Source organism: Garra rufa, chromosome 24 (genome assembly GCF_049309525.1).
Source record: "Garra rufa chromosome 24, GarRuf1.0, whole genome shotgun sequence".
NCBI lineage: Eukaryota > Metazoa > Chordata > Actinopteri > Cypriniformes > Cyprinidae > Garra > Garra rufa.
Genome location: NC_133384.1, coordinates 33,081,648 through 33,108,321, shown reverse-complemented (window position 1 = coordinate 33,108,321; position 26,674 = coordinate 33,081,648). Strand labels below are relative to the sequence as shown.

The 26,674-nt window shown below is 33.1% G+C and overlaps 1 protein-coding gene across 1 annotated transcript in view; it reads right to left on the bottom strand.

Moving 5' to 3' along the window:
• Window positions 1-26,674, bottom strand: part of spidr (scaffold protein involved in DNA repair) — an 80,795-nt gene that overhangs the window by 34,907 nt on the left and 19,214 nt on the right. Inside the window, exons 4-6 of the mRNA XM_073830881.1 lie at window positions 25,351-25,528; window positions 10,010-10,220; window positions 7,396-7,607 (exon numbers count right to left, since the gene is read on the bottom strand). Of these exons, the coding sequence (XP_073686982.1) occupies window positions 7,396-7,607; window positions 10,010-10,220; window positions 25,351-25,528 (601 nt within the window). The remainder of the gene's footprint in view (window positions 1-7,395; window positions 7,608-10,009; window positions 10,221-25,350; window positions 25,529-26,674) is intronic.

Below are 26,674 nucleotides of genomic sequence, written 5' to 3'. Positions count from 1 at the left end.
CATCTGTTTATGCAACAGCTAGTCATTCTTGAGTAACATTTTAAGCGTAACAGCTAGGCACAACCCAAAACAAAGATTAAACCAATTTGCAATTCAAATTGCAAATCAGATGACAACAAAATGTTTAAATTCCTTTTTGACACTATAATAAATAAGCATTAGACTACAAACCAAAAATGTAACCTCTATTAATACTAATATAAAAATATTATTATTATCATCATATTCATATATATAAATAAATATATAAAAGAATACTCTAAAACAACTTAATCTAAAGCAAATTAACTAAAGTAGTATTTCCTTCAAAAACCTGAAAAATATTTCACACAAAAAACGCTTAAATATAGTCCACAAGAGAAAATAATAGTTGAATTTATTTATTTTAATTCAAATGTTTACATACGCTTTTCAATATTTCCGTATTTTCAATAGTGTGTTGTAACCTGAAAGCTGTGAGTCACTTGTTTGTCCTGAACAGTTAACCAAACAAATTCTCTGGTTTTTCAGCATTTTTGTGTATTTGAACCCTTTCCAACAATGACTGTATGATTTTGAGATCCATCTTTTCACACTGAGGACAACTGAGGGACTATATGCAACTATTACAGAAGGTTCAAACACTCACTGATGTTCCAGAAGGAAAAACAATGCATTAAGAGCCAGGGGTAAAAACTTTTGAACAGAATGAAGATGTGACATTTTTTTTCTTATTTTACCTAAATATCTTTTTCCATTTAGTACTTCACTTCAGAAGCTACATGTTTCACAAAAGACAAAATAAGTTACAATTGACCAAATCTCAGTTGACCAAAAGTGTCAAAAGATGGATCTCAAAACCATACAGTCATTGTTGGAACAGGTTCAAATACACAGAAATGTTGAAAAACCAAAGAATTTGTGGAGCCTGAATGTTTTTTCTGAAGAAAAGCAAGCAGTTTAACTGTTCAGGACAATAAGGAGCTCATGAACAACTATCACTCAGCAAAAAAATTAAAAATACACACCTGTGGATCATTCAGGTAACAACACAGTATTAAGAATCAAGCATATGTAAACACCTAAACAGGGTTATTTTAATAAATTCAACTATTATTTTGAAATTGGATAATGACTATATGTAAACATCCTTTATGTCAAATATCTTATTCAGGTCAGCACTAGTTAAAAAATAACATGCATTTTGTACGATCCCTCATGTTTTGGTAAAATAATTAACATTTTGCAGATTCTATAAGGTGTATGTAAACTTTTGACCTCAACTGTTTGTATATAATAATAAAAATAATAATGACATTTTTTCTCTTTGCAGTTTTTTTTTTTTTTGATTATTTATTGTAGTGTCAAAAACAAATCAACAATTATAATAGGTTTTGCATATGAGACATTGGATACTTGCACATAAAACGTCTTGGTCTTGGATTGACATGCCTTAATAAAATACAATATTGGTCTTTCTCATTCTCAGAAATCACAAGACTGCTTTACAAAGAAAGCATGGAGTGAGTGTCACAGGAAGCAAATGAGGCTGCAAATGGCAGCTAGTCATGTGCTGGGGTCTGCTAAAAATGTTATGCATTGTGTATGCATGTATGTGTTGGCACCATCTTTGTCAGCACCAGCTTTGATTCAGTCAGGGTTTCCCCTGTCAACACACTCCATACCAGGGTGTCTGGTCTTCCTGAGCTTTAGTGTTTACGGCATGCTGCAGCGTCTGACGGGGGATCCGGTTACCGACAGTCAAATGACTCTTTTTTCCATCACCCTTCATCAACACAGCACCACGTGCATTTTTTGACAACAAAACAACGTGTCTCAGAGCGGTAGAGAGATCAGGGGGGCGCGTGAGGGAGGAGAACGTGGACGCTTAACCTGTGGAAATGATTTAAATCTTGCTGAATTCATGCAGTATGTTTGTAATTAAAACCTGCACACACTGACACTGACAATGCAGTAAAAACAGAAACAGACTTGGTTTCCGATTGTCTTACGAGATCTTACTCTCGCCAATGAACTGTTAAATAACAAACCTCTGACCGTAAAGGCACCAACACAGAAAATTTGTCGATCTGATAGATAGAAACGCATACAATTCATATTGAGGGTATAGAAAGTGCCATGTCACTAGGAGTGTATGACATTTATCACCTACATAATTGTTTTAACCCGGGGCAAACTGACATTATTGAGCAAGTCAATTTGCAACAAACACAAACATGTCTTGAGAGTTTTAAATCATTTAGTGTGTGATGAAGCCTATTAGAATGCAGTTAGAATGCTTATATAATTCAGGTTATGAGAGCAAAAATGTCCCTGCATGGGTTTTTGTGGTTTTATATTTATAAGATATCATGTAGTTAATAGTGCAGTTTTCCCGAATATCAGCGAGTGAACGTGAAATGTAAAATTGATTTTATAGAACAGTACAGCAAAGAAGTTAATATTGAGTTACATTTTAGACAAAATATTGTTTTTTTGTTTCGCCAAAAAAAACACAAAGCTGGAGCAGAAATGTTTTGCATCTCAGAGCAACACCGTGGTGTTTAATTTTCTGAACTGATCAGTTTTTAAACAAATCTATTTTTAAATTAATCATTTGAGTCAGTGATACAATAATTCATATACAGTCACTTGCTTCATTTCTAAATGAATTAACCATTCTGAACAAATCGTTTGAATCAATGATTCAATCAATCACTTATTAAGACAAGCACTTGTCGCCACCTACTGGTTTGTTTCATATTTATCCATGAAAGGTTTAAACCAGCTAAAGTACGAGCATAAAAACGCACTCAGCACAATGTTGTTTAATTTTTTTTATCTCACACCCCCATGTGTTGCTCTGAAATCAAGCAGGAATATAATCGATTTGATTTATGAAAGCACAGCTGAACCTGCTTGATATCCTCATTAGTCAGCTGATGCCTACATGATTGTTTGTTGGCAAAAAAGATGAATGTTCTCAACTAACTCCCACTAACCCTAACACTTTCCTTCTATGTCACTGTGACGCAGTATTTACATTTAAATCAATGAGTTCAGTGCAAAAAGAATTTAAAAATGAAACAACTAATTTTCACCTTGCGATGATAGAACAGGCAAAATCTCATGAAACTGAAAACTGAAACATTGAAGAGAACAGAATATCACAGAAACTTTGGAATGATTTCTTTTAACTTGGGCCAGAAAGTAACCACCTAGCAACAGCACAGAAAGTAACAACCACAGACTGAAAAAAAGATGCATCTCTGTTTTCTTCCACTGTAGAAAAGTGAAGCCAAAATGCCCACCATGTCTGAACCTGAGTCTGCTATCAGAAATGATTTATTTGGAATCTGAGTCTGCGCAGTAGTGATTCATTTGGAGCCCAAGTCTGCGCAGTAGTGATTCATTTGGAGCCTGGATCTGCGCAGCAGCAATTTATTTGAAGCCTGAGTCTGAGCAGTAGTGTTTCATTTGGAGCCTGAGTCTGCACAGTAGCAATTTATTAGGAGCCCAAGTTTGCGTAGGAATGATTCTTTTGGAGCCTGACTCTGCGCAGTATTGATTCATTTGGAGCCTGAGTCTGAGCATTAGTGATTCATTTGGAGCCTGAGTCTGAGAAATAGTGATTCATTTGGAGCCTGAGTCTGAGAATTAGTGATTCATTTGGAGCCTAACTCTGAGCAGTAGTGATTCATTTGGAGCCCGAGTCTGAGCAGTAGTGATTCATTTGGAGCCTTAGTTCTATAAATAGTGATTCATTTGGAGCCTGAGTTTGCGTAGGAGTGATTCTTTTGGAGCCTGACTCTGCGCAGTATTGATTCATTTGGAGCCTGAGTCTGAGCATTAGTGATTCATTTGGAGCCTTAGTCTGAGAATTAGTGATTCATTTGGAGCCTAACTCTGAGCAGTAGTGATTCATTTGGAGCCCGAGTCTGAGCAGTAGTGATTCATTTGGAGCCTAACTCTGAGCAGTAGTGATTCATTTGGAGCCCGAGTCTGAGCAGTAGTGATTCATTTGGAGCCTTAGTCTGAGAATTAGTGATTCATTTGGAGCCTGAGTCTGAGAATTAGTGATTCATTTGGAGCCTGAGTCTGAGAATTAGTGATTTATTTGGAGCCTAACTTTGAGCAGTAGTGATTCATTTGGAGCCTTAGTTCTATAAATAGTGATTCATTTGGAGCCTGAGTCTGCACAGTAGCAATTCATTTGGAGCCCAAGTTTGCGTAGGAGTGATTCTTCTGGAGCCTGACTCTGCGCAGTATTGATTCATTTGCAGCCTGAGTCTGAGCATTAGTGATTCATTTGGAGCCTTAGTCTGAGAATTAGTGATTCATTTGGAGCCTGAGTCTGCACAGTAGTGAATCTTTTGGTGCTTGAGTCGGTGCTGTATTGATTCATTTGGAGCCTACTCTACTCTTTAGAATATATGCAATATATTGCATATTATTTAGGGATGCACGATTCACTCAATTCACAATACTAATTCCATGCTACAAGTTTCTCACAATTTTTTAACAAAATTAGATTTAAGACATTATTTATTATTGCTTGGACAAAATTCTGCACATTTCCTTGTGAAATTCAGATATGTCAAATGACAAAGTCTGCGTAGCAGTGATTCATTTCAAGTCTGTGTCTATGCAGTAGTGATTCATTTGGAGCTTGAGTCTGTGCAGTAGCAATTTATTTGGAGCCAGAGTCTGCACAGTAGCGATTTTTTTTTTTTGGAGCCCGAGTCTGCGCAGTAGCAATTTATTTGGAGCCCAAGTCTGCGCAGTAGTGATTAATTTGGAGCAACATACTAAAACCACTTAAAACACCTTAGCTACAGGCAACAACACAGCAATGTGCAAAATAAACCTCAACACTTTAGTACCATGCAAAAAACTCTCAAAACACCTTAACAACTGCATAGCAACATACTAAAACAGCTCAAAACACCGTAGCAACAGGCAAAAGGCAACTCAGAATACCCTAGCAACTTTACAAAAAACTTGCTACAAAAAAAGTAACATTACAGCAACTGCATAGCAACACCCCAGCAACCACTGTTGGCTCATGGCTGCGAGTTACAGATAAACACTCACGTTTTGTACATATTTAATTAACGTTCTTGATTTAGGGCCCTATTTTGAACATTTTTTTTTTACAAGGCACATTCTCACTCTCACTTTTTGTCCTTTATTTCTTTTTTTCTGAGAAGCATGTGGCTATGGATCACTGAGATCGCTGGGCCCAATTAAAGATGTTTGTAGAGTTGTACCATATGGCCGAGAGAACTGCGTGAGGCAGAGAAACACAGAGAGATAGAGAGAGAGAAAGCGAGAGGACTCTGTGTACTGGGAGGGGTTGTTTGGTTAGTCATTGACAGAATATGGAGCAAAGTTGCTCTCTTACCATTTATCACTCCATGAGGAGACTGACCTCTTGGAGCTTTAACAGTGGAGTTTAGTACAGACAATGGCCTAATTATACAGCACTGGAACACAAAGCAAACACACGACAGTCTCGTAAAACACGTACAAAGATGATGCATTGAAGTGCATTCTAGATATACTGAGGTTTATTATACTGTTTGATTTGGACCTGCCATGCCTATTAATGTGTTTAATTATGTCCTCAAGCACATACCCAATCAATTCACATACATTTTATTAGAGGCAAATTAGAGCAAAGGTTTTGAGATCTAACTGGTAACTGGTTGGTTAAACTGGTTTGGCTGGTTACTGGATAAGGAGAGTCACTGAAAAACTGCATGTCGTATTTATTTACATAGAGCTCAAGCCTCCGCTGGTAACGGTTACAGTGTGGAAATGCAAAAACAAAAACTGCAAAAATGAAAGTATTTAAAGTATTAAAGTATTACAATGAAAGTATTAAAACTGTAAAAATGAAGAGTATTTGACGTATTAAGGTATTAAAATGAAAGCATGTAAAGCCGCTTTGAAGTTCTCTAAAGCTGCTTTGAAACAATATGTTTTGTGAGAAAATAGCTAATTTGAATAAACTTGAATTAAAATGGAACAGAAACATAAAATATTTGTTAAATCTGTTTTTGCTTTTGACTATAAATTTAAGAGTAAAATTATATAACAGTATTCTGTGTGAACGAACTCAACTGTTTCAAAGTTCTTTTAAGAAATGAAAATGATAAGTGAGAGTTAGGACTTTAATAAAAAAATATATATTTATATTTTAAATAAATGCTGTTGGAATGAATTAACGAATAAAACATATGCAATATTTCAATATTACTTAGGGATGTACGATTCACTCAACTCACGATGTGTTACGATTCACGTTACTGATTTCACGCTATGATTTTTTTTTTTTTGCAAAATGTGATTTCTGACATATTATAAAAAAAATAGTTCTTTTTTTATTATTGCTTGGACAAAATGCTGCACATTTCCTTGTGAAATTGAGATAGACTGTATAATAATTTGAAATCTGAAGCAAAAATAGAATGCACAAACAAAAAAAAGCAGATGGACTGAATAAAAATGTAACTTCACTGTCTGCCACCAGGTGGCACTTATGAAACGGCAGCAATACAGCGTTTCATTGGTTACTGCTGTAAACAAAGCAGCACTGCACTTATAAACACTACTTTTATATGCATTATAATCACAAGCTGAAAAGAAATATCATATAAAGACAGTCAATTCCCTTTAGAGATACTTTCTTTTTCCTCAGAATTGCGAGTTTATATCTCACAATTCACAATTGTGACTTTTGTATCTCAGAATTGCGAGTTCATATCTCAAAATTTTGACTTTTTTTTCTCAGAATTGCGAGTTTATTTCTAACAATTGACTTTTTTTCTCAGAATTGAGAATTTATATCTTGCAACTGAGACTTTTTCCCTCAGAATTGAGAGAAAAAAAGTCTAAATTCCAAGACAAAAAACGTGCAATTTCAATTGTCAAGTCAATTGTGACTTTTTTCTCAGAATTGCAAGTTTATATCTTACAATTGCAACTTTTTTCCTCAAAATTGAGAATTTATATCTCGCAATTGAGACTTTTTTCCTCAGAATTCACAGTTTATCTCACAATTGTACATCTTTTCTCAGAATTGCAAGTTTATATCTTACAATTGCAACTCTTTCCTCAGAATTGTAAGTTTATATCTTACAACTGCAACTTTTTTTCCTCAGAATTGCAAGTTTTTATATTAACAAAGCAGTGCTGCATTTAAACATACTTTAATATGCATTACAAGGAGGCAAGATGAAAAGAAAATATCATATAAACTTCTCTAAAGACAGTAAGTTCCCTTCAGAGATACATTTGTATAAATTCCAAACTGTACAACTGATTTAAATCATCCAATATATGCATTGATTTTGTACAGGACTTTTTTAGTTTTTTAATTTAATCCAGAGAAATGAAACAGAGGTCCAATACCTGCCGATGTGTTGCAGCTGTGCTGATTCTGATGGGGGTCTGTCCAGCACTCTGTGCTTGAGAGAAGCTCTGTGAAGGGATTGGGTGATGGGTATGCAGTAGACCCTCTGGACGACCACCTCAACAGGATCACTCTGAGAGCCTGACGACCCACAATCCTCCACTGCGTCCAACAGAGACTTTCGCACTCCCCTTCTGTTCATCTCACCGACCTGAGGATGGAAAAATGGAAACATTAGCATTCAAATATTTCCAAAACACGCCAGTACAAAGTGTTTTTATTACTTTTACGTCATGACCACAGAATGGCACCACAAATTCATTAAGGCAACATTCAGCGTCACTCGCGTCACGTCAAATCAGCAACTCTCAATGAAAATGAACGATTAATGTGTCTCTCACTGCAAATCCCATCTACACTACCATTCATTTAAAAGTTCGTTAAGATTTTAAAAAAAAAGGGAAATACTAAATACTTTTATTTAGCAAAGATGCAATAAACTGATCAAAAGTGACAGTAAAGACATTTGTAATGTTACAAAAGATTTCAAATCTTTATATCTCACAATTGTGACTTTTTCCTCTGAATTCCGAGTTTATATCTCATAATTGTGACTTTTTTTTATCTGAATTGCAAGTTTGTATCTCACAATTGTGACTTTTTTCTCCGAATTGCAAGTTTGTATCTCACAATTCTGACTTTTTTCTCTGAATTGCGAGTTTATATCTCACAATTGTGACTTTTCTCAGAATTTCAAGATGTTATAAAGTCAGAATTGCAAGATATAAGCTTGCAATTCTGGAAAAAGTCTAAATTCCAAGCTAAATATGTAAGAAGAATAGTGAGACATAAAACAATTGTCAATTTACGACTTTTTTTCTTTAGAATTGCGAGTTCATATTTTACAATTTACGACTTTTTTCTTTGGGATTGGGAGTTCATATCTCACAATTTACGACTTTTTTCCACAAAATTGCAAGTTCATGCATCGCAATTTACGACTTTTTTTCTTTGGAATTGCAAGTTTATATCTTACAATTTACAACTTTCTTCTTTGGAATTACGAGTTCAAATCTTACAATTCATGACTTTTGTCTTTGGGATTGGGAGTTCATATCTTACAATTTATGACTTTTTTTCCACAGAACTGCGAGTTTATGTATCGCAATTTACGACTTTTTTTCTGCAGCATTGCGAGTTTATATCTCACAACTTAGGACTTTTTTCTTTGGAATTGCAAGTTTATATCTCACAATTTACAACTTTTTTCTTTGGGATTGGAAGTTCATATCTCACAATTTACGAATTTTTTTTGGGATTGGAAGTTCATATCTCACAATTTACGACTTTTTTCTTTGGGATTCAAAGTTCATATCTCACAATTTACGACTTTTTTCCTTGGGATTCAAAGTTCATATCTCACAATTTACGAATTTTTTCTTTGGGATTGGGAGTTCATATCTTACAATTTATGAATTTTTTCTTTGAAATTGCAAGTTAATATTACAATTTACGACTTTTTTCCACAGAATTGCGAGTTCATGTATCGCAACTTTTTTTCCGAAGAAAGTTTATTTCTCACAACTGTAATTTCTCTCAGCAGAATTGCGAGTTTATATCTTACCATTTATGACCTTTTCCTTGGAATTGCGAGTTCATATCTTACAATTTACAACTTTCTTCTTTGGGATTATGAGTTCATATCTTACAATTTATGACTTTTTTTCTTTGGGATTGGGAGTTCACATCTTACAATTTATAACTTTTTTTCTTTGGAATTGCAAGTTAATCTCTCACAATTTACGACTTTAATTTTCCACAGAATTTCTAAACAAAAGAGTCAGAATTGTGAGATATAAAATTGTAATAATATTTCACAATATTACTATTTTTACTGCATGTATCTTATAAATGCAGAATTGATGAGCGTATCTAAAAGTGCATCTGTTAATGACAACATGATAATAAACAATTAAAAGAATACTCCACCCAAAAATGAAGATATTATGAAATAAAATGGAAGAATGTTAAGGAAACAAACAACATTGGAGCCAACTCTATTCTAAAAAGAAGAAAAAACATTTCTCAAAATCTTCTTTTGTGTTCCATTTCTGGAAATGACATAAGGGTGAGTAAATGATGACAAAATACTTATTTTTAGCTGGAGTGTTTTGTTGGTCTGCTCACATTTTTGATAAGACCTCAAAAAGATTTACTTACTCTGTATTTTGAAAACTGTGGCTTCACTTTGTGTGTTTACAACCGACACAAACTCTGCATGGACAAAACTGCACTGGTTATTTTGAGTAGGAATAGTGCAAAGCCTCATTTTTCAAATGTTTTTAAAAAAAAAGAATGTCACGCCGGGGTCTTGTCGAACAGGAAAATTTGGCTTCGCTTTCACACTAAAGCAAATATTTATGCATAAAAAACATCCCTCATAAATCATCCGCACTCATGAGTGTCACACAGGAAACGGCAGCTGTCTCCATTCCAACAGCACTTTCACACATTTTTATGTGTGGCCGAAATCAAAATCTAACATACGCGGACCCTCTTCTGGGATTTTCCATTTCCTTCTCGAGATCACATGAGAGGGAACAGCTGACGAACCTGTTTACAGGGAATAGATGTCTCGGTTGACACTTGGCTCGTCTCTGACCGCCACAGACTCCTGGTTAACGGCGGAGGTCTGCATTTCTCCACAGCCACCGCAGCTCTCGGACCGCCTGCGTTATCCGGCTTAGTCTCTTCGCAGACTTTCTGACTGAAGTGGGTGTTGAGAATTATAGGATAACGTTCACCCTCCACAACCAGATTCTGCCTAGAGAGACAAAAACACAGGTCTGAGGGTTGTAATGTGTTGCTTTTGGAAATACAGTTACAGTATGAAAACATCAAATCATCTGGAAAAGCCACACGATGCTTTTTATGACAGCTTAACACTTCATAAAACTCAGCCGCATTGATTTTTGTCTACGTTGATAGATTGACAGCGGTCTCGCCGACTACTACCACCTCCACACTTCTCACACACATAAAAGAGTCTCAAAATATCCTCAGGTAGACACGACAGCTCAAGCCCGTCCCTCTCTGGGTGGAAAACAACTGTTAGTGAGTGACTGATCAACAAAGATGTGCTTTTCCATTCCACAGGCTGTCTAAAAAACATGTTTGTATCAAGATGTTGAACTCAAGTCGACACTATTGCTTTGTACTTGGCATCTAACAGATTGACTTTGAAACATGTTGTGCTCTTGTGATAATGGTCTGCCTCGGTGTGTCATAGTTACAGAGAAAAGAACAAACGCACAAACCAAAAGATGTTGTTTGGCAAAAGAAAGAAATTAATTTGTTATGGTTCAATACCGAGTGGCATCTAAACATGGCTCCCTCTGAAGCACTATTTAACTTCTTTTTTTTTTTTTCAAATGGTTATAAATGAGCTGCAAAGTGGACCAGATTTTATGCTGATGGCTAAATGAGACTAGTTTAAGCCAATCTGGCAAGGAGCTAGAGCTGTAGTGAACTGTATTATAATACAATTTAAAAAAATGACTAAATAACCCAAATAACCCTAAATAAATAATGTATTACTTCTATTGTAATATTTACAACAGAATTTAAAATTTTAAAATATAATATAAAACATAATTAAATATTATTATAAGTATATATTATATATAAATGCATATATATATTTTAATCATAATAAATAATTAAATAATAATTTAAAATTTTACATTACAACCATAAATGTAAATATATATTTTTAAGTATTATTATTGCTAATAAAAACATATAAAAATACAAAAATAATCAAATTACTGTAAATTAAATTTGAAGACTAAAATTTATTTAAATATAAACTTAAATACAATTAAATTACTATAAATATAATTTAAAATATGTATATATATAATTATTTTATTTTACATTACAAATATGAAATGGGAATAATAACTAAACATTACAATAAACATTAAAAATAATTAGTATTATTACTTGAATAAATTTAAAGAATAACTTAACTACAATATAATTTAACATTTTAAAATATATAATTAGCATATTATAAATATAATTTAATATTTATATATTATATATAAATTTACATATATTTTATAATTTATTTTATATTTAAATTAAAATAATTAAAATATAATTATTTATCATAATTTAAAAAATAATTATAATTTAAATAATAATGGTTTTATTTTATATTACAAAAATGGAAGTAATAACAATACATAAAAAAATGATCATTACTAAAAAAAAATCTATAAAAATACAAAAATAATTAAATAAGAGAATAAAAAAATAAAAAATAACCCAAAATAAGAAATTATTATTGCTGTTGTAATAGTTTACTGTGAAATACATTTGTAATTGATTTTACTATAAAATAAAAAAAATATTTAAGAAAAATTATAATTTATTAATAAAATAATTATTTTTATTTTACATTACAACTATATAATGATTATTATTATTATTATTATTAAATAAACAAAAGAAAGAAAATAAAACTAAATACTACTGTTATTATTCCATTTTTCAATCATATTATTTTATTATTATATTACAACCGTACAATTAAAATGCTAACATTTATGGCTTTTTAAGAACAGTCAACTTTTATGTTAATAGCCCTTAACGCTTCTTATTTTTTTGTTGCAAAGCGCTTCTTATTACAAGTATAGGTAGATAGTTAGTATATGTTGCATTTCCAAATGCAGAACATGTAATAATAAAATCACACTTAGGCATTATGCAATTTTCAGTTGCATCCTGATTATTCATGCAGCCCCACAAGGAGCTATGATCAGTTTCATTATTATAACTGCAAAGATCTACACTATTAGGCAGGACTTACTGGAACATGTACAGGAAGGTGTTTACAACTAGTTATTGATATGAAGCACATGGGGACAAAAGCCTGCAAACGACATATGCATTTCTGTGGAAACATCTGCACGTTGGTAAGCACATACATTAAAAGTGCTGTCATCATGAATGCATGAGAATGTACCCTTCGCAGTTCCTCAGAAGTAGGTTACAAATACACTGATCAATCTTTGCGCTGAGCGTAGGGTAATTTGTCACAGATCTGTTCCAAACAAACATGTCTTCAATAAACGGAGGCCTCCACTCCACTACAAGCTGGGGCCTGCAGAGCTCATGTCATGAGACGTAGCACGTACGTCAGCATTCAAATCATCCTGCCCTGAGAGAGAATTGAACAGGTGCCAGCAGAGACGAGTAATCACACTGAACCTAGTGAACTTCAGCCAACAGTGCGCCGCTCCAGGGCAGCCAGCAAAGGCAAGTTTACACAGGAGAGGTGGAGGTCCTCTCCGCCCTAGTGCAAACAAGCGCTTTTTTCAACATGCTGTCAAACTCAGAAAGAAGAATAGAAAAAAATTCCAGTCTTTGACAATCCAACATTGACAGGTCAAAAAATAAATAAATAAATAAAATAAAAAATAAATTAAATTAAATAAAAAAAAAATAAAAATAAAATAAAATAATGCTGTCAATGTCAGAATAATAGGAAATAAAATTCCAGTCTTTGACAATCCAATAGTGACAGGTCAAAAAAAATAAAAAAAATAAAATAAAATAAAATAAAATAAAATATTGCTGTCAACATAAGAAAAATAGGAAAGAAAACTCCAGTCTTATAAATAAAAATATAAAAATAAAACCATTAGGTCTACAAACAAGCAAGTATTTTTACTGTGTGCAATAACTACTAATATTAATATTATAATTTATAAAATTTATAATCTTTAAATTTACCATTATAATTGAATTAAAAATAAAATAAAATAAAATAAAATTTAATAATAAAATAAAATTTACCATTATGATTGAATTTTATTGTACAATTTGTCTAAATAAAATAAAATAAAATAAAAAAACAATGCTGTCAACCTAAAAAGAATAGGAAAAAAATAGAATTAAATTAAATAAAACAACGCTGTTAACCTAAGAATAATAAGAAAGAAAATTCCAGTCTTTGACAATTGAACAGTGACAGGTCAAAAAAAAAAAAAAAAAAATCATAATGCAATTAAATTAAATTAAATTGCAAAAAAAAAAAAAAAAAAATCTAGAAATGAGAAAGTATTTTTACTGTGTGCAATAACTACTAATATTAATATTATAACTTATAAAATTATTTATAATTTTTAAATTTACCATTATAATTGAATTTTATTGTATAATTTATCTAAATAAAATAAAATAAAATAAAATAAAAAACAATGCTGTCAACCTAAAAAGAATAGGGGGAAAAAAATTCCACTATTTGACAATCCAATAGTGACAGGTCAAAAAATAAAAAAATAAAATAAAAAAATTTACTATTATAATTGAATTTTATTGTGCAATTTATCAAAATAAAAACAAAACAAAAACAATGCTATCAACCTAAAAAGAATAGGGAAAAAAATTCCAGTCTTTGACAATCCAATAGTTACAGGTCAAAAAAAAAAAAAAATAATAATAATAATAATAATAAATAAAAAAAATAAAAAAATAAAAATTTACCATTATAATTGAATTTTATTGTAAAATTTATCTAAATAAAATAAAATAAAATAAAAAACAATGCTGTCAACCTAAAAAGAATAGGGGGAAAAAATTCCACTATTTGACAATCCAATAGTGACAGGTCAAAAAAAACAAAAAAACAAAAAACAAAATAAAAGTCCTATTATAATTGAATTTTATTGTGCAATTTATCTAAATAAAAACAAAACAAAAACAATGCTATCAACCTAAAAAGAATAGGAAAAAAAATTCCAGTCTTTGACAATCCAAAAGTTACAGGTCAAAAAATAAAAAAAAATAAAAAAATAAATAAAAAAAAATAATAACAATAATTAAAAAAAAAATTTACCATTATAATTGAATGTTATTGTAAAATTTATCTAAATAAAATAAAATAAAAAAACAATGCTGTCAACCTAAAAAGAATTTGAAAAAAAAAATCCAGTCTTTGACAATCCAATTGTGACAGGTATTCCCATATATCTTGGGCATTTGTTGGCTATTTTTCTTTTTCTTTTTAAATATACATATATGCATATTATACATGTGTGTGTGCTTGGTGCGCATTTTTGTTGTATATTGACAATTTGTTGTCTCTACACACTTCTTATCATACTTCACATACTTCCAATAGTTTTCAGGACTTCATTATTCTAAGATATAGATAAATTATTAATAAATATTTCAATTGTAATTCATTAAATAAAACTGTTTGTTAAATTAAACTGAATAATTATAATGTAATATAACTGAATAATTATAAAATTATTTAATTATATACTTCCATCACACTTCTCATTCCTACAAGTTGATGACTTCATTAGTCTAAGATACAGATATATTATTAAGACATATTTTTTATTGCAATGAATAAATAAAAAGTTTAAATGTATAATAGTAATTTAATATAATTTAGTAATTATAAAATCATATATTTAATTATAATTATATACAAAATGTTAAACACAATAATTAAACATTTTAATATTATAAAGCATTTTTTTAAATAAATTGTAATAATTTAATACAAATAAGATACTTATAATACTACTACTGCTATGAAAATAGTAGTAGTTCCTGCACACTAAAAAACAAAAACCTTTTTTTAATCAGAAATTATATAACAATAAAAATACAATGTCTTAGTGATCAAGGTGCACAGGAAATCAAGTCTTAACAGATTTGTAAAGCTCATTGCAAACATAATCACATTCTTGATCTTGATATACGTGTGAATGCATTTCCGGTGTAGCCGAGCAGAAGTCTGAGAACAAACATGAGAGTGTGAGCTGACGTCAGAGCTGACACAAACAGGTGAGGGTGCGGCACAGGTGTAATCACTACCTAGCGATGACAGGTATTTCCTTCATAGCTGAACCGTGAAGAAGCTGGGAACAGTGTGTGTGTGTGTGTGTGTGTGTGTGTGTGTGTTTATGTGCAAGGGAGTTGGTCATCAGAAATACTCCAATACAGGCAGTACAGTGAACAAAATCCAAAACAGTTTACATGACTGTCAATTTTTGACTCAGACTTTAATGCACAGCAAATCCAAGTCAGTGGGTCTCAAATGATAAACTGAGACTATATGTGACCCTGGACCACAAAACTACTCTTAAGTAGCACGGGTATATTTGTAGCAATAGTCAAAAATACATTGTATGGGTCAAATTTTCGATTTTTCTTTTATGCCAAAAAATCATTAGGATATTAAGTAAAATGTCTACCGTATATATATATTAAAAATTTTAAAAAAAATTTTGATTAGTAATATGCATTGCTAAGAACTTCATTTGAACAACTTTAATTATTTCTAAAAGCAGTTCGCGGAGACAGAGAAAACAGAAATCACCCTGTTTGTTTTCTTTATTCTAAATAAAAAAACACAACTTTCTGCTGTTCTTGTTAGTGTGCACAAATAAAAGTACACACTTTACAGTTTCCATTGATGTATATCTCTAATTTGTATGACTAAAACCGACAGAGTATTTTTAGTGTCTTTTGCACTGATCTTAAAAAAAGTAGGTTGGTCACGCCGGCGTGACCGTCGGCCCAAGAGGGTTAAGAAAATCTAAATTAAAGTTTTTAGCAATGCATATTCTGAAATTAAAAATATAATTAATGTCCTAATGATTTTTGGAATTAAAGAAAAATCTATAATTTTGACCCATAAAATGTATTTTTGGCTATTGCTACAAATATACAGTACCTGTGCTACTTAAGACTGGTTTTGTGGTCTTCAAAATAATTTTACAATGGGACACACGATGCATTTTCCTTAAGTAAAAGAATTTGAGAACCAATGGACAAAAAAACATCTGCACTAAGATCCAATTAAGGAAGTTTTGAAACTTTCAAGGTTCATCAGGTATTCAGTTTTTGAATTTGAATTGAATTTGAAAGTTTGTCATTTAAATTGAACTTCATAAGTGTAATTTTTAACAAGAAAACTAAAGTTTGGCATTAGTTTGTGACCCTGTCTAAGTTTGAAAAAAGTTGTTTATAAACTTAAAAGTTTGTATAGGCTGTTTGAACTTAACCTAGAAATTTTTACTACATTTAAAGCTGATTAAAAAAGCTTTGAAGTATGGTTTGTTAGGATAGGACAATATTTGGCTGAGATACAACTATATGAAAATCTGGAATCTGAAAAAAAAAAAATTTCTAAATATAGAGAAAATCTAAATTGAAGTTCTTGATAAAAAATTAAGTTTTGATATACTGATGGTAGAAAATTTACAAAATATCTTCATGGAATATGATCTTTATTTAACATCCTAATGATTTTTGTCATAAAAGAAAAATCTATAATTTTGACACATACAATGTATTTTTGGCTATTGCTACAAATATACCTGTGCTACTTAAAGAGGGGTTTTGTGGATATATATATTGTCTCCAAAGTAATTTTACAATGGGATGTCCAATTAATTTTCCTTAAGTAAATAAAGTTAAGAACCAATGGACAAAAAAACATCTGCACTAAGATCAAATTAGTGGTTTAAGGAACTTTTGACACTTTCAATGTTCATCAGTTATTCATTTTTTTAAGTTTTAATTTGAATTAAACTCCATAAGTGTCATTTTTAACTAGAAAACAAAAATTTGGCATTAGTTTGTGAGCCTGTCTAAGTTCTAAGAAGTTTATAAACTTAAAAGGTTGTATAGGCTGCTTGAAATTAACCTAGACATGTGTACTAGAATTCTTGCTACATTTAAATATCTGAATAATTAAATTCCAATTCAACTTCCTGTGGGCTGTGGCCGAATCAATTAAAATTCCACCTGAAGAATAGAAAGGAAGTCAATTCTTAACTCTGGAATTTTGCCCAACCCTGTGTCACACTGCCTGACTACTTCAGAGAGCTGCAAAAACCAAACAAGTGACTGGAAATCGTCAAAACCTTTGCAGAACGCTTCATGTGTTTTGACACTAACAAATTCCACGTCTACATTTATCAACTTCCCGCAAGTTTTTAAATACATCTGACGATACGTAAAGTGTTATCATCTGCTGCCCGTGTTCTCTGCTGCAAACTAAATTGGAGTCAATGCTGTGGACTTTCCAGGGTAAAATGAACTCTTGGACTTTCCAGGGTCAACTATGCCTGGCCTTAAAGCAAACACTCCGCAGGGGGAGAGAGAGAAAGAGAGAAAATGAGACAAGAGGAGAAACTGTGCCAGCAACACACTGTGCCGCATGTGTTTTCTATTCGGCCCTCTGGCCTCTGTCACAGTTATTGTGATCCGCTGCCTAACGCTCCTCAAAAAAAAAAAAAAGAAAAGAAAAAAACCCAGAGAAGGAAAAAGGCGAGGGAAGAAAAAGGATCCAGCAATGTTTTTTCCCGGCTTGCTGGAAATGAGCTCAGAGCTGCCAGGAAGAGGTATGCAGGCCATTCCCTGGAGCTGAGGAATGACGTGGGAGCTACGCTACATGGGGGCGATACGGGGGGGAGAGCGAGAGGGGAGGGGCCTTGGCTTCCGGCGAGTCCTGGCCTCTCCGTTTTGGACTGATCCGCGGATCTGCGGTCCTCCCACACAGATGGAGACTGGCTCGTCTGTCCCTCTCACCTTCAGCCCCGCAGGCCTCTCGCCCTTATCAGCTCTGTGCAAAACACACGGCTGCACACGGCAAGGCTGATCCTGCCAACCTGCGGCTTACTGCTGGAACAGTATCCGTTTCTCAATATGCCTTCTTGTGGACTTGTGAAACGTCATCATTTGTCGCCCAAGTACTGTTCCAATTCAAAGTTCACATCTAGCAAGTACAGTTCAAATCCCCGGATGTGTTCTTGCTCCGCCCCTTTTATCAAGGATGCATCAAGAGGAGACTTGTGCGAACTTGAGGCAGCCATGTATCCCAGAATGCATTTCGCACCAATCAGCGAGCGTTAATGGCGGAGGAGAATACCCGCATAATTTTCAAAATATTACTGTTATTGTGTCATGAAAGAGTATTTCAGGCGAGAATGTAGATGTTTAAAACTCAAATCTGCGGTTTATTTACAAAGACAGCGCCTATTTGAAAATTTGTTTCGCCGATTTCGGAGATGCGAGTTCCAGGCGAACACCGGGTGCTCAGTGGTCATGTATCCCGCAGAGAGAGCCTCACCACGGCTAGTCCTTCTGACGTTTGCCGCTGGTCCCGATGTCTCTGTAGTGGTTAAACAAGAGGTATAGTTCGTTTTGGGTAAATCTAACAGCTAATTTTAGGTCTCGTGAATCTGTTATTTATTCCAGGTCATATCATTTTGACTGAGGACAAAGTTATGCTTCATGAATTATTTATCCATCGTAATTCAACGCTGACTTTTTAGCATGCATTTGACCGAATTGTCTGCTTTTGTCTTTATTTCCGATTACATAAGTCTCTTATACTTTATACTTATACTTTTATAATGGCTAATATTGTTCATTAAAACTAACATTTAACAAAAAAGGCAGAGTTGTGCTTGTCATGTTTCATTTTATTATACACAGAATAAAGATATATTATACACAGTGCACATACAGCTTAAATCACATATTAATATGTTTTATTATTTTTAAAATGGGTACGAAAAGAGAGTTGTGGTTTATATTTTGAAGAAAACAAAGAGGCAGTGGTGTTTGATATCACTTCCTTCTATTGTAATTATTGTTTTGTAACCCGTTGCATGAACCACATTTTTGTCGCTTTTAATATGTTTAACGTTAAATGAAACGGAAGAGGCAATGCTGTTTGATATTAAATATTTTGTTTCACTGTAATGTTGTACATTCCCTGAACTACGTTTTTGCAGCTATTAAAGTCCCCCTGAAATCAAAATTAAAGTTTTTTTGGCTTTTAGTATGAATATACTAGCCTTAAGATTACCTATAAGCTAGTGTGATATGGGCATTCAAAACTTACAGTCTCGTCACTTCCGCCAATATGAATAAATGATTTTGTTGATATCATCGTGCACTTTGGTTTCTCATCAAACGTTCTGTCCAATCAAATGCTCTCTAGAGTCCGTAGTGTCCCGCCCCCTACACAGAGACGCAATAACCCGGAGAAGATCATATGCGCTCATATGTGCGATCGGCATGTATTAAACTACACAGCCTCAGCATGATTATGATCACTATTTTGTTTTAGCAAGAGTTTCATATTGAATCTGTGGGGTAATTTATTAGTCTGTGGCTGTCATAAGCTTCCAAATGCGGCTTTACGAGCTCAATGGCTCTGGCCCGAGCAGATATAAATGGAACGCTATTGGCTATTCAAAATAAGTGGGCGGGGCTGGGCGATGTGTTTTTGTTTCAGTTAAAAGTACGTCACCACATAGAATAACGCTGCGTGTTTCAAGGCACTTCAGTGGACCTTTAATATGTTTAAATGAAAACGAAAAGAGGCAGAGGTGGTTGATATCATATTTCGTCTTATTGTAAATCTATACAGTGAAGCAGTGAAGATAACCGGAGTAGAAAAGGCGAGCTGACTGACGTTGTCAAGTACACTGCTGTTCCAATTTGCAGAATTACAGGACTTGCATCCTCACGTCCTCAGGAGTACTCCCAAGTCAAACTTCCAAGTCCGAACTACGAAGGACGCAAGTCCAAACTTTGCGTACTTGGTATTGAGAAACGGCCACTGATTCACCACAAACTACCACACAAGATACAGAGAGATGTGTGTCAATGCTGTGCAACACCACTGCCCTACAAAGCAAAAAGGCAGTAACTACGCCGAGAGCAGAACTGAGAAAAATGACTTTAAAGTTATCCTGTCAACCAGCCTGTTATCCAATGTTAAAACCGTCCCGTGAGGATGCCGCGAAATCACACACATTTGAGATAAGATATTTTGTCACATAACAAAGGATGCCTTGAATGTCATGAAAATGATAATAACTCATTTTTGACCAAAAATGCAGTTACTGCCTTTTTTGCTTTGTAGGGCAGACCAGCCATCTAGAAAATTCAGTAGCAATGAAGTTTTTTGCGCCAAAAAGGTCAAAACTTCAAATATTTCACAAATTACATGATATACATAAAACAATAAATATTTGTAAACAACCTGGTTGCTAATCATGCTATTAACCTCCAAGTCATGCTAATGACATGTTAATCATGCTAGAATCATGCTAGTAACTTGCTACTAATGCTAGCAAATTGATAGTAACTTGCTAACAACTTGGTAATCATGCTAAAACGTGCTATAAACATGCTAATGACATGTTAATCATGCTAGCAACACGGTAATCATGCTAGCAACTTGCTAATCATGCTATAATCATGCTAGCAACTTGGTAATCATGCTAGAATCATGCTAGCAACTTGCTAAAAATGTGCTAGCAACTTGGTAATCATGCTAACAACTTGCTAACCAGGCTATAAACATGCTAGCAACTTAGTAATCATGAGAGCATCACGTTAACAACTTGCTAATCATGCTAAAAATGTGTTAGCAAATTGGTAATCATGCTAGCATCATGCTAGCATGATTACCAAGTTGCTAGCATGATGCTAGCATGATTACCAATTTGCTAACACATTTTTAACTTGCTAATCATGCTAAAAATATGCTAACAACTAGGTAATCATGCTAGCAACTTGCTAGTCATGCTACAATCATGCTAGCAACTGGTTAATCATGCTATGAACATTGTAACAACTTGCGAATCATGCTGAAACATGGTAATCATGATAGAAACATACTATCAACTTGTTAATTATGTTAGAAACATGCTAGCGACATGCTAATCATGCTAGCAACTTGCTAATAATACTATAAACATGCTAGGAACATGCTAACAACTTGTGAATCATGCTAGAAACATGCTAACAACTTGCTAATCATGATAGAAACATACTAGCAACTTGCTAATCATGATAGAAACATACTAGCAACTTGTTAATTATGTTAAAAACATGATAGCAACATGCTGATCATGCTAGCAGCATTCTAATCATGCTAACAACTTGCTAATCATGATAGAAACATACTAGCAACTTGTTAATTATGTTAAAAACATGATAGCAACATGCTGATCATGCTAGCAGCATGCTAATCATGTTATAACCATGCTAGCAACTTGCTAATCATGCTAGCAACTTACTAATCATGTTAAAAACGTGCTAGCAACTTGCTAATCATGTTAAAAATGTGCTAGCAACTTGATAATCATGTTAAAATCATGCTAACAACTTGCTAATCATGCTAGGAACATGTTAACAACTTGTGAATCATGTTAGAATCATGTTAACAACATGCTAATCATGCTAGACACATGCTAACAACTTGTTAGTCATGCTAGAAACGTGCTAGCAACATGCTAATAATGCTAAAAACATGCTAGCAACTTGCTAATAATGCTAGAAACATGCTAGGTACTTGCTAATCATGCTAGAACCATGCTAGCAACTTGGTAATCATGCTAGCAACTTACTAATCATGTTAAAAACATGCTAGCAACTTGCTAATCATGTTAAAAACGTGCTAGCAACTTGCTAATCATGTTAAAAATGTGCTAGCAACTTACTAATCATGTTAAAATCATGCTAACAACTTGCTAATCATGCTAGGAACATGTTAACAACTTGTGAATCATGTTAGAATCATGTTAACAACATGCTAATCATGCTAGACACATTCTAACAACTTGTTAGTCATGCTAGAAACGTGCTAGCAACATGCTAATCATGCTAAAAACATGCTAGCAACTTGTTAATCATGCTAGAAACATGCTAGGTACTTGCTAATCATGCTAGAACCATGCTAGCAACTTGGTAATCATGGTAGCAACATGATAGTAAATTGCTAATCATGCTAAAAAAATCTATCTATCTATCTATCTATCTATCTATCTATCTATCTATCAAACATTAAACTTTTAAAACTACTTTAAACTTCAACCTATTTCAGACTGAAAACCCAAAACTTAAACTTTTAAAACTTTTAAAACTTCATTAACTTTTTTAAACTGTTCAAACCTATTAAAACTTTTCAAAATTTCGCTCATTGTTTGTTCATGGTAGTTCATGGTGCATTAACTAATGTTAACAAACAACTTGTGATTTTAATAATGCATTAGTAAATGTTGATTCTAAGTTCTTATGTAGTTAACTAATGAACCTTATTATACAGCAGGGCTCTGCAGTGCAACCATTTCAGTCACATTTGCATCAGAAAACTAATGCGTGTGACAATGAAAAAATATTAAGGAGCACCAGTGCAACTGACCCACTTATCATATTTGTGTTTGCGCTGAGGGGAGCTTCAAAGGTTTCTACGTGTTTTTTCAATGTTAAGTAATGTATCACAGACATATCTTTTCATAAAGGGACAAATCCTTTCATAAAACAAAATGTAGAGAGTAAATAAAATATTCATTGTGCAGCTTCGTTGATTATAATAGAACTTAGTAGATCACGATGAACTAAGAAGAGAGACAGCTTTTAATGATTTTAAGGGAGTTTGTAAATGAGATATTGATTCAATACAACAGTTAAATAAACAATAAGTTAATAATAAGTGACTTACATTGTCTGACTATAACACTATTGCCTGATTTTGCTCTATTTCCTCGTCAAAAATGGTCTGAAACAAGTCACAACTGATGCGCATCTCCATTCAAACACAGCGGTACGTTTAAGTGCTCTTAAAAAAACAAGTAAGCGTACAGACCTGTACAGTGTCACCAAAAATCTAATATTACTAGAATATAAACATGAAATAATATGTGAAACAATAGGGCATTTTTAGACAAAAAAATTACATACAGTATATGCTTTTGTTGAGTATCATATTTAATGCAACAGGGTTTTATGGCTCATATAGTATGATAGAAGAGGATATAGAGCTCATACTCAAGGGAAAAAAAGTTCAATTTTGTTCATAGCCACAAAATGAGCAAAAACATGCAATTTGGTGTAGTTGCTGATGTTTATATGGCCAAAAAGAAAAATGAAATTCTCATAGGTTATAATTTTAAACAACCGTATACCAGACTACTTACATAAAATGGATTTAAATATTAGTTGTCAGTCTGTATCTCTAAATAATGTTTTGGTAAGATTATATTTAAATGCTTAGTTTTATGACCAAACCTCTGCGGTTTTTATTGTGGGGGGCAAAACATATAATGCAATGCAATACAATGATGATGGACAAATATAACACTGCACTAAAGCCTGATGCATCATTTTTTAACTTTTCCATTAAAAAATGGAAATATGTGGATAAGCACGTCAACCTAAGCTGCTTTAGTCTAGTAAGAATTATACTATAAAGTGTTACTTTTTAAAATAAAAACGATCAGATTTAAGCTTTTAAAGGGTTAGTTTAGTTCAGCCAAAAATTTAATTCTGTCATTAATTACTCTCATGTCGTTCCAAACCTGTAAAAACACAAATTAAGATATTTTTAATAAAACCTGAGAGCTTTGTGACACATTCAAGGCCCAGAAAGGTAGTAAGGATCATTAAAATAGTCAAATAAAATAGTAAAATAGTCACATCAGTGGTTCAAATGTAATGTTATAAATCTACAAGAATAGTTTGTGTGCAAAGAAAACAAAAATAACAACTTTATTCAACAATTTTTCAAAATGCATGTGGTGCTGCAGAGTAAAACGCTCATCTCTCTTAGTTCATCATCTGTATATTCTTGCTAGGCACAAAATATTTTAGTTTAGTTTTTAGTTTTATGTACAGCGTGCTTTTTCTTCTGCTTGTAAACATGCATTGTGGTACTCTTGTGATCACGCATCGAAGACTTGTTGAATAAAGTCAAATTGTTGAATAAAGTTATTTTTTGTTTTCTTAGCACAAAAAGTATTCTCGTAGCTTCAAAAAATTAAGGTTGAATCACTGATGTCACAAGGACTACTTTAACAATGTACTTACCACCTTTCTGGATCTTGAACGTGTCAGTTGCGTTGGTGTCTATGCAGGGTCAGAAAGCCCCTGGATTTCATCAAAAATATTATAATTAATGTTCCCAGGCCCAGAAACATAATAAGGACATTGTTGAAATAGTCCATGTGACATCAGTGGTTCATCCATAGTTTTACAAAGCTATGAAAATACTTTGTGTGTACATAGAAAACAAAAATCACAGATTTATTCCATTATCAAGAGTCCCACAATGTATTTTTGTTGAATAGTTTTTTGCAGAATTGTTGAATAAATTTGTGATTTTAGTTTTCTTGAAAAGCTATTCTTGTAGCTTTTACCAGAATATTACGGTGTCATAGGACTATTTTACCGATTGTCCTTACTATGTTTCTGGGCTAAATGTGTCAGTTGTGTTGGTGTCTATGCAGGACCAGAAAGCTTTTGGGTTTAATCAAAAATAACTTAATTTGTGTTCTGAAGATAACCAAAGGTCCTACGGGTTTGGAACGACATGAGGGTGATTGATTAATGACAGAATTTTCATTTTTGGGTGAACTAAGCCTTACAGTAGGCGATACAGTAGACTTTATAGGTTTAATAAAACCATATTTATTGAAATCTGAGTAATTATAAAAACTAATCTTATTTAACTAGAACTTGCAAGTGGTTGTGAGTAGTTGCTAGGGTATTCTGAAATATTCTGTAAATGTAGTCCAATCACAAGTAAATGTAAACTATACTCCTTTCCTCAGCAATCCACACAGTTAGAGGCATCACAAATGCCCGTAATACAAGCAAATTATAATAGTGAGGGTTACAGATTTGTTCAAACGTGAGCCAGCACTATTAATGACGTAAAATACTTTTAAAAATAAATGTTTTTAAAGGATTGTCAAAATCAAGGGTATTATGTCTGTAGTCAAGAAATTGCCAAAGATTGTTTGAACGAAAAAAAGCACTGTATCATTAGAGATAATAAAAATAACTCTATTTGTGATTTTTTTACAGTAAAGCGACTCTACAGAAAGGAGTCTTACCATGGTGGGTAGATGTAGACAATGTCTCCGGGTGCAGGCTGTAACTGGGCAGCCGTGTCCTTGCTGAAAAGAGCCACACACGTTTCTCCCTCCAGCAGCCTGTGACACACAGCAGCCTGCATGCCACATTCTTCCTGAACTCCCAGAATCCTCAGCATCAGGACGTCTGGCCTGTCAGCTTGGGTCAAAAAACAAATAATAATAATATTGCCCATAGAAAGCACATTAAATGCAAGTACAGTGTCTACTTTTAAGGTTTCAAATCAGTTTATGGAGAATAAAATGTCAAAGTCTGGTTGAATTAATGTTACACTGTCATTCAGTGTAATACAATATTTATGTAAAAATTCAAACAACATGCTTATTCTGACTTGTGCATATTAAAATATAATATAAATGAATAAGGGAGCATATTAAATTTTATTATGTTTTAAATGAGCAAAAAATTCTTACTGACAAATTGGCAAAATCTAGGATAGTGGCAAATTTTACAAATGTAGAATTACAAGTAATTAGTATTTAGGGTGAGAGTAATTTTCTTTTAATATGTAATAAATTGATTTTTGTTGTAAACATGCCGGACAAAACTGTTACACTGTAGGACATTTTAGTGGGTGTCTTCTGTAAATTAGGGAAAAATGTATGATATTTATTTTTTGCTCAGAAAAACAAAAACAAAAATGCAATAAAATGAAATGAAACAGATTTTTTATTTTTTTTTGGAAAACGCAACAATTTAAAGCAGTATTACACTTGTTGTTTTTATGCTTAAACCCTTTTACATCTTTGACTCATATACAGTGCCCTCCACTAATATTGGCACCCTGCATTGTTTATCCTTTAGATCTTTAATTCGAAAAATTCACAAAATTCGAACCTTTCATTGAAGTAAAACAATGGAAACTGGGGGGGGAAATCTCATTATGAAATAAATGTTTTTCTCTAGTTCACGATTGCCACAATTATTGGCACCCCTAGAAATTAAAAAAGCAGTAACCTCTATATTTCCATTCCCATTAATATTACAATTTTAGCACACCAGGGTGGCTAGGAGTATAAAATTGTCCAGCCATGACTTTCTGTTCCACAGGATTATAAATATGAGGAACACAATGCCAAATTCTGTTAACCATCCATCAAAAGGAGTAAAACCAAAGAATGTAGTGCTGATGTGCAGAACAAGCTTGTTGAGCTTCACAAAATAGAGAGTGGTTGTAAGAAAAGAGCTAACGCATTGAAAATCCCCATTTCCAACAGGGTTATAATTAAGACGTTCCAATCAACTAAAGACGTTACAAATCTGCCTGGAAGAGGACATGTGTCT